This window comes from Microtus ochrogaster, unplaced genomic scaffold, assembly GCF_000317375.1.
Source record: "Microtus ochrogaster isolate Prairie Vole_2 unplaced genomic scaffold, MicOch1.0 UNK11, whole genome shotgun sequence".
In the NCBI taxonomy this organism is placed as follows: Eukaryota; Metazoa; Chordata; class Mammalia; order Rodentia; family Cricetidae; genus Microtus; species Microtus ochrogaster.
In genome coordinates this window covers 8,116,219-8,126,200 of record NW_004949109.1, presented here as the reverse complement: position 1 = coordinate 8,126,200, position 9,982 = coordinate 8,116,219, and the positions used below count along the sequence as shown (strand labels likewise).

The window sequence follows — 9,982 nt, the reverse complement described above, 5'->3', positions numbered from 1 at the left end:
CCCAGCATTCTACTCCGTTCACTCCTCCCACCTACATTCTAACCTATCAGGGCAAGCAGCTTCTTTATTTAATCAACCAATGACCATCCTCCATCAGGTTTGTCACATTGTGACCTTCCACCTACGCCTGAACTGGCCCGATGACCCAGTTTGCAATGTTCCCAGAAGCTACAGGGATGACCTGCATAGCATCCTGGCCCATTTGAATGTGAGCCTTTCCTGAAAGAGTGAAGATGAGCAGATTTGTATATTTGGTTGAAAGGCATGCTGAAGGAAATGAGGCCTTGGAAACTCTAAGGAGTGGAAGCGGTGAGCCAGTAGAGGTGGAAGCAGCAAGAGAGTTGGGTAAGGAAGTTGTTAGTAAGCACCCAATGGCAGATACGGTTAGAGAGGCGCTGTAGAGAGGACTAGTGTGGCCTTGAGGAGGAAAATGTAACCTTATTGAGAGAACAACACAGAATAATCCATTACCGATAAATATCCTCCAGTCTCTGGAGGCTCGGTCGGCAAGTATCACTCCCTGTGACACGAGTGTCTCAGGTCCCACATCGTGTTTTGCTACTAGAAGTACATGGTGTATGTGACTGTGCATGTCAATGGTACCACAGGTGTTCTTTAGGCTGAAAAAAAAAAAACACCCGTGGGAAAAAAATGTCCTAATAAATAAGAACATCTGTCACTTCACATATCAAGACATGCAGGAGGGGCTGGCAAGATGGCTTAGCAGGTAAAAAGACACTTTTGCAGAGTTCAAGTTCTGGGACCCATGTAGAAGAAGGTAAGACCCTACTCCCATAAAGCTTTGACTCATAGTTTGAGTGTACAGCTCACCATGGTGGGGACGTTCATGGAGCAAGGGCTAGTCACATTGCAGTCACAGTTAGAGAGATGATTGTTCCTGCTCAGCTCTGTGTCCCCTTCACTCAGTCCAAGACCCCGGCCAACAACGAGGTGCCTCTCCCTACCTCAATTAACCTGACAAGAATTTCCTTCACAGATGTGCCCAGAGACTTGTATCCATGGTCACAATGTGAGTGACAACGCCTTCTGAGTCCATGGTGACGACTGACTTACCTACCAGCTTGCCACCAGATGGGTGGCTTCTGAAGGTGGAGAAATGTCTGGTTTAGAACCATTCCTTGCTCTATAAATGTGTCCCCAAGACTCCACCACAGCAGCAGCTGGGGCCTCCTTCTGTGCAGCCCTTTTGAAAAGCACCTGAGAAATAGCTGGGCATGGAAGCACACACATGTAGTGTTCATCCTGGGCAACAAAGAGACGCTCCATCATGGTCAAATCTAAGGTCACCTAGTCCCCACGTTCAATTTCAAAGATATTATAAAACATAGAATCTATGAAAGAAATTTGTCCCTAGCAGCATGACAATTTTAGACAATTGTGTCCCAGTCCCAGGGGGAAATTGTGTGTCTGTGTGTGTATGTGTGTGTGTGTATACATGCATGCACATACATGTGTATAAATTACTCCCAGGACTTTAATCAAATTTAAGCATCTTAATTAATGCATCTTTCCAGTCTATGAGTTTATATGATGGCAGTTAAGGAGCTTCCCCTCAGCGTATTAAAACCATTACACGAGTGGTTGATGTGAGACCCAGGCAGGGATAGCTCTTCCAGCCTGCTCTAGGTTGTCTGGCAAAGCACACATACCTCAAAACCACACTTCTGATGGTGTCTCCATTTTGGGAACTCGAGCTGCCACTGAGGCAGTAATGGCTTCCTGCCTGGTTAATCTTGCTCTGGACGCTTCATTTAGTCCTCTGACTCCTTGGGTTGGACTCTGCTCCCTGGCAGGACTTCTGCTGTGAAGTGTATGAGAAGGATGCAGGGATATGGTCCTGCCTTGCTCATCACTGATGACGGTGACTACATCAACACTAGGGTTTTATAGGTATGAGAGCATGATGAAACTGTCTCCTCAGTTGTTGGCATCCTGATGCTTTGATACCAACATGTGCAAACAGCAGCCAGTATGTTAAAAAGTTGAGTTCCTTTAGCGCCACGTCGTTCTGAAGGATGCTGGGACACACCGACTTGCACCAAGTGAAGTTCCGTGAATGTTCGGGAATGTAACTTGGATAGGAGAGAGGGATGGGCCACTGTTGGTGTGACCACATAGGTGTAATCAGCACACTTCCACTTCACACTATACACACAGGAAATGGTATTTCTATAGCACAGGAAGTGAGCAGAGCAGGGACCCTTGGACTAGAGTTGACCTCACTGGAGCTCCTATGCCTATTCCAAAGCTGAGGGTGACTGGGAAATGCAAGGTGGAAGACTATGGCAACCCAGGGTTTCCCAAGTTCAATACCTCAGGATCTGTCCCTTTAGGTGAGAGCAGGCTTTTTCCTCCAGACAGACTCTAGGAAGCGTCGTGTTGTCCCTTCCATCAACCACAACTATCCAGAGTCAGGAAAAACAGAGACAAAGGTGATTGTTACTATAGTCTTTATTCCCAGTCAATGAGCCACACCGGGGTGGAGAGACAACAGACTGAAAGGGGCTTCTGGGAAGCCAGACAGGAATGGGCAGCAAAGTAGGACTTAGACTTTACAAAAGATCACATAGAAGATTTACAAGTATCAATTTTTTCCCCCAAAAGCATATCCTCTGGGGGTAACAGAGGAAGATTAAAAAAATAATAGTAATCATGAATGAAATGAATTTCTGACGGCCACATCCCCTAAAACCAGTCCTTAAGACCGGCTTGCACTGTAGTAGACCACCATGATTTGCGGATATTGTTCGATATGTAGGCTTTCAACAGAAAGATAAATTCCAAGTCACAGGTCGATACAACACAGAAAAGTGAGCGCGTGAAAATAGCTTTAATCTGCTAGCAAAAATAGATTTATGCTGATGTTAATATCAAAACTAAAGACATTCAGATAAATTCTGCCCACACACTGTAGCTGTTATTCCTAAAATCACGAGAGCAACTTATCGCTCTTAGGTAGCTAAGAGGATCTGAGGGCAGTCAGAGCTTGTAGTGCACAGTAAGCCTACATTAAAAAGCACAGTAACCCTTGCCTCTGTTTCTGGCTTGGGTAGAATAAAACATCTCATCATAAATCTGGCAAGGGCAGATGAAGGACAGTGCTAGAAAGGCTGAGCAAATGATTGATTGGAAGTAGTTAAAAATAGGGTATGAGGAAAACATCAGCCTAAATGAAGTAAACATTAAAAAAACTCAGTTTTTGTAGTCTTCCCTTAGCGAGCCCCACAGTTGCACTGGAAGACTGGGGAACTGCTAAGGCATTCTTGCTACTGAGTAGGTAACTGTATTGATATCCTAAGGTGAAACTCCACCTATTTAATACAGAACCCTCCTGAGTCTGAGGTACAATATATCTGTATAGTACCAGACTCCCCCTAGTGTCTCAGAGGTGCACTGCATCTGTTTAGTTAGTACCAGATTTCCCCTAGTGTTTCAGAGATGCACTGCATCTGTTTAGCTAGTACCAGACTCCCACTAGTGTCTTAGAAGTGAACCGCATCTATTTTGTTAGTCCCAGACTCCCCCTCACGTGTGGGAGGGGGAACTGCTTCTGTTTAGTTAGTACTAGACTCATCCTAGTGTCTTGGAAGTGAACTGCATCTAGTTAGTTAGTACCAGACTCCCCCTTGTGTCTGGGAGAGGAACTGCATCTGTTTAATTAGTACCATTTGCATCCTAGCATCAGAGCATGAACTGCAGGAAGAAGCTGCATGGAGGCTTTGAGGAGAGGGAATATCCTCCTTTAGGTACCCAAGGACCTGTGGAGGAAACTGCTCTTCTCCTTTGTTATACTGAAGATGCTCATTTCTTAATGATGCATTGCAGTTTGGGTCATGAGTACTGAAAAGAGGAACACTACAGGTTCTATAGACAGGAGAACATCTGTAACCTAAGCTATTAACTTGAAATAGCATAGCTAGGATGAGAGAGGCTGAAAGCGTCATATCAAATGGAGCAGGGATTGGTATTATGCATTTGAGAAAATCAGAGTTCAGAAACTTAACCTTCACCTTAGTTCTTCTCAGCAACACCACAGTTCTGCTTTCCTTATAAAATAAGCAAGTCTTACACAGACAAACTTGTTGGCCGGGCGGTGGTGGCGCACGCCTTTAATCCCAGCACTCGGGAGGCAGAGACAGGCGGATCTTTGTGAGTTCGAGACCAGCCTGGTCTACAAGAGCTAGTTCCAGGACAGGCTCCAAAACCACAGAGAAACCCTGTCTCGAAAAACCAAAGGAAAAAAAAAACTTGTTGGAAGGGGGTGTTAGACAGGACAGAAGGAACGCAGTAGCCTCCACCCTCCTGCAGCGAGTTTTAAGATTCGAATACAAGGTTGCATCTCCAGATCAAGTGTATTTCAGGAAACCCTCATCCAGACACTGGCAGTGATGGGGAGAATTTACACATGGTTCCGGAACATGTTTTGTTCATTCCTGTCCCTGGTTCAAATAAGGTGACCAAGGTGACATTTGGGTCAGCTGTTGGTGGGATCCCACAAGAAAGCTTGAAATAAACAGAAATCACACCACAAGAAAAATCTAAGAATTAGCAAACAACTGGTACCACAAGGTGACGCCCATTCCAGTGGTATATTTTTAGGGGTTTTGTTTCTGTTGTTTTTCTGTCGCCTTTGAGTCAGCTTCTGGAGCAGGTCTATTTAACAGTCGATATTACTAAAACTCCACATTTATCCTCATAATGTGTACAGCAGAGTTGTTTCCCCACTGAGAGCCGTTAAACCCACAGCCTGCTTCCTCATGTCTGTGCGCAGAATGCGGATAAGGCTTTAATAGGAAAGGAAGAAGAAACGGGAGCTAAAGAATTGAGCTGCGCCACCCAGCTGCTTAGAAATGGAAATGAGATTCCCACTGTGTTCGTCTTGATGTCTCCATAAAATGGAATAAGTGAACCAATATTTAGTGAGTTGTTTAAAACGACAGTCACTCATAGACGCCAAAGACTACCAATTCACCTTCAACACTCCACTGTGAAAACTCAGTGCTGTTCAGTTGGCTATCTGCTGTGACACACGTCAACTCCATGGGGTCGGGTCTCTCCTCCACTAAGGATGCCAGACTTGTACAGTAAGTGCCTTTACGTGCTGAGTCAATCTCACAGGTCCCCTCAAATGCTTTCTATAGAAAGTTCTTTACCCTGTCATTCCACACAATGTTTCATAGAATTGTTACAGACATTCAAGACAAAGGCTTAACGATCAGGCTTTGGTATTAATGTGCTCTGGGCAGAAGTCGAAATGGTTTTGCTAACACAATTCAGCTACTGCATACAATCTGCTATCATAATGTGACATAAGACATGGGAACAATGGTTTCTGTTTGGTAGCTCCTATCTGGGACCTCAGAGTGTTTAAACAAGAAGAGAGTAGAAGGAAGAGGTAAAACCTTTGTGGCTTCCTAGGGACGACACAGAACAGCAATGCTTGCTGTTGGTCTATAAGGCAGAGGGTCAAACTGTCGACACACGGTTGAGAAGTACAGAGCTTAGTGAGAGGTAGAAAATACCGATGCCACACGGAAGAAGGACGGGTCAGGTTATTTCAGACCACCAGTGACTTCACTAAAGCTTCAGAAGGTCGCAGGCTGTTTACCATAGGTCTTGTACTAAAGGGGAGACATTCCATCCTCAATCAGGGTCAAAGGTGGGCTTGGAAGCCCGGGGTGGGGCAGGAAGCTAAAAGTGGATTTCTTAAATCGTTAAGGATTCAGCTCTCACTGAGAAAAAAATGAGATGCCCCCTAGGATGCCATCAGGACACTGAATTATTAGAGATCTCTCTGATTAGTACAGCTTCTCTAAGGGGGAAGGGAGTTTTGCATATAAGGCAACAGAACTACAGGGAGAGAAGGCCTCTTCCAGATGGGCCATGCCCGACTTACATAAAAAAATATGCATCCCGCTAACCTTACATAGACGCCTTGACCATGAAAATGCAAATGAAAATATTCTTGGTACTTCAGCACCAGCAGAATTGTTCTGTCTGAGCAATTCAAGAGCTGTCTGGGGTTAAAAAGATATCCCAGCTCCCAATTAAACCTGGAGAGCTAGGGCATGAGTGAGCAACCCTGGGTGTTCTTAATTCTCAACACACCTGGGATACGGTTGTTTTCTCCGGTGTGGTTTTTATAAGGCATAAATTTGATCTGTCCCCCCTCACCTTTGGGAAATTAGTGTTAAAGCTTCTTTTTCTTAAACCCACACATTAACATTCAATCTTTCATTTTTATTAAATAGTTTATATATAAAAGGAAATACCGAGGTGTTCTACATTCATATAAACAATCATGATAATACTTGAAATTGTAGAGAAACTTACTGAGGAAAACACATACTTCAGTGCTCATATTGCTAAGCTAAGCAACAAGGGATCGTTCTAGACACTATCTTTTAAACATACAGACACAGGTGTGTGCTGCTTCCGGAAGCAAATGTGGGGAAGTCCATTAACATATCTTTCTTCTTTACTTTTTCACCACAAGACGGGATGGTCCAGTTTGGAAAAGCCAAGGTCTTTCCTCAGCTCCAGGTAGGTCCCGTTGCTCACCCACGTGTCGTCGCTGGATTTCCTGTGAGAGACGAGACAGTTTCTGGGTTTCTGGCAAACTCTGCTATCACGTCCTTCCTCCCCACCCTGTCCCCACCCCACTCTGCTTTCCCACTATCGCTCCAGATGTATCCCCTATTCCTGTTGTTTGGGTATTAGAGTGGTCTCAGCAGGCTGGAAGTAATTTTTTTTTTTTTTACTTCTGACATTAAGTACTTAAACCTGGAGGCTGGGAAGGTGGTTCATTTGAGAGCACATCTCTGTCTCTCTCCAATTCCCTGCTCTCTCTGTCTCTCTCTCTCTGTCTCTCTTAGTGTGTCCAGGGCTGGACTAATAGCCACCACACTGGAAATGACTGAATACTACACAATTAACTAGTCAATCTGAGCTAGCATCAAGTCAAATAGAGCCCACCAAAAAGGAACTGGAACTGGATACCACACCAGTTGGGACCGAGAACTTTCGGTTGAACTTCTCTGGGCAAAGATAACCTGCTACTTAGATGGAAATTCCAAAGGCATGAGAGGATTCCGAGTCTACATTTTGGGGTCGCCCCTACCTCCCAGCTTCACGTCTGTTGCCGAGGCAGCGTTGTCCGCTTTATTCTGCCAGAGAAAGCTCACGTCCACACACACTGCCCTCCCTCCCTTTCACAGCACTGGGCAGTGCTCTGCCCACTGGGCATTGGGTACCACGGTCTATGCTGGAGATCATTTTCCATTCACGCAGTAAGATGTGGATGTCTATCTTCGCTGCTCCTCAGTAAGTCAGCAAACTAAGGCCCAAGGACCCAGTTCAGCCTCCAGTGTGTGTGTTTTTGCAATGCTAGGATCAAGTCTAGGGCCTCATGAATGCTATCTAACTATTCTACCACCAAGCCACATGAGCATCCCTGTAGATCTTTGAAATACTGTTTTATTAGAACATAACTCTACTTATTTCTTTAAATATTATCTATGGTTACTTTCATGATGAACAGCTGGGCTAATTGCTGAGGCCTCATCGCCTGCCAAGCCAGCAACATCTACCATCTGCTTTTTATAGGGAAGCTTGGTGACCTCAGCAACAGGGATTCTCACTCCTTTTTAAACAGTTGAATGACATTCTATTGTGGGGATGGATGATCGTTCATCTTAATATTGCCATACTAAGGGTAGTTAAGCTCCATTAGGAATAAAATATATGCTCTGGGTGCTATTTTAATTCTTTTTTAGAGGCAGGGTTTTGATTCTGTTGTCATTCTTAACTTGCCGAGGCTGGCCTTGAACTTGCAACCCTCCTAGCTCAGTCTCTGGAGTGTTAGGATTACATGTCTGTGCCACCAGGACGGCTCTTTCAATGTTTCCAAATATGTACATTTCCCTGATGCTAGGATTCGTCCCTCCAGCCTTCTGGAACCCATGCCTGTTGCCCAGACTGAGAAACAAAACCAGACCTACCCCAAACATCAGCAAACCACGGGCTGCAGGTCAGGGGTGGACCCACCAGGAGCGGGCATTCTCTACATATCCCCGAGTCACATAGAGCATGGCCAGGTTTTCAGGAGAGGCATGGCCCCATCTGAAAAATTCCACCGGGTCCTTCTTCAACCCCCTCTACTCTCTGAGCCTCTGTGTCTTCCCATTCAAAATAAGAACAGGAGAGGGTGAAGGGCTGCCATTGCCCACAGCCCTTTTACAGTTTTAAGTAAACGAAGTCTCAACAAATCATCTGTCTATATGTCTGTCTGTCTGTCCATCTATCTATAGAAAGGGTTTCACATTATAGCCCAGGCTAGCCTCACATTCTCACCAAACTTTCTGCCTCAGCCTCCCCTGTGCTGGGATTGCCAGTATGACTGATTACAAGCTACCCATGCCCAACTCCAGAAAGCTATTTAAAAGTAATGATCAATCAGATCTTTCAAACTCAAGCACAAACATATTGGAACTGCCGGTCTAAGCATAGTAGGTACTTTGAGTTCTACGGTAGGGCTAGGTTTTACATGTTGACAGGCTAGCCCTGCTAGCAACCAGCCTCCGAGGCAGATGCTGGGTGTTAGGACCACTTCTGACAATGCCCCTTTCTTCTGCTACAGGGATTGACTGAAGAACTCTTGGTGGTGGCACTGCTGAGCCAAGAGAAAGAAGCAAGGGAGGCAATGAGGAAGGCCCCAGTCCTGTCTAAGGACAGTGCCGGCCATGCAGATACTGTTTGTCTGCAGTGGGGCAACACCCAGAAAGCGCAGGCAGGACCTCTCAGCCCGCCACCACAGCTCTGCACAAACCTGAAAAAGCGGGGCTGATGCTCTAAGTTGTTTTCCTCCAGGACCCGCCGTCTCTCCCTCTGCAGCTGTTCAATCCTCTGCTTCTGGACCTCAGCTTCCTCTATGTTCCCTTCTTCTAGAAGCCTGGGCATTGAGGGGAAAAAGGAAGGGAACAGTCACCAAAAAAACAACAACCAACCACTCCTATGCCCGAGGCTGGCAAGATTGCCTACACCCTTTTTTCAACCCATTATGCAGTCCTCTCGGCCAGAAGACAATAACCTTTTTTGAACAGGTAATATTTTCAGGGTTCAAAGACTAGAGAAACCCAAGTCAGTCTTCTGCTTCCCCCACTCTCCCATGACAGGCAGCGCCACCTTGTTCATTTCCTGGTATGTACTTTTCAAATATGAATACATATTCATATTCTGCCCTCCATTTTAAGAGCATAACTGGTGGCAAAACTGCTCTGCTGCGTTTTACTTTTTGCTTAGCAACACATCTCAGAGAGCTTCTTGCAGCAGTGCCTGGACATCTTCATTTTTAATAGCTCTATAGTATTCAGCCTTGTGGATTTACCTTCGTTATTTCAAATGTGCTCTACCTGTAGACATCGGGCTGTCCCTGCTATTTTTAGTGCTACATTTAATGTTGCAGGGAATGACTTTAGACAACAACCTCTCACACACAGGAAAGCATATCTGTATAAGAAATTTCTAGACTTAGGATTGGTGGACAAAAGAGTGAGTCTGTAAAGGATACATTATAAAACTACACTTTATAAGGAATTGAAACAATTCATATTCCCCTTTTTATATTATACATTTATTTATATTATAGCTTGTTGTCACCAGCCACAGATAGGTTTTGTTTTGCTTTTTTTTCTGATCTAAGGTAAGAATGTATTTTCACCTGGTTTTAAAAATTAGTATCTAAAAAAATATTCTGAGCAAAAATGAATTTCTCTCCATGTTTAAGGAATATCTGAGCCTCTTAGCAATGGACTGTTCATGTCCCCAAGTCCGTTTTCTCCCTACCAGGTGACATCTTACTGATTCTTTGCACAAATCCATGCTGTAAGATTTTAGTACAGATCCATGTTGATCATCTATCTGTGAATTTGGTTATACACTTCTATTTAAGACTTTTTTTTTT

The 9,982-nt window shown here is 44.7% G+C and overlaps 1 protein-coding gene across 2 annotated transcripts in view; it reads right to left on the bottom strand.

Annotated features, from left to right (window-relative positions):
* Positions 1-6,246: 6,246 nt before the first annotated feature.
* Osbpl3 (oxysterol binding protein like 3) overlaps positions 6,247-9,982 on the bottom strand; it is a 173,615-nt gene continuing 169,879 nt past the window's right edge. For both annotated transcript variants that reach the window (XM_013353566.2, XM_013353567.2), the window contains 2 exons: positions 8,849-8,971; positions 6,247-6,604 (listed from right to left, as the gene is read on the bottom strand). In XM_013353566.2, coding sequence (XP_013209020.1) covers positions 6,508-6,604; positions 8,849-8,971 — 220 coding nt within the window. In that variant the 3' untranslated portion in view covers positions 6,247-6,507. The remainder of the gene's footprint in view (positions 6,605-8,848; positions 8,972-9,982) is intronic.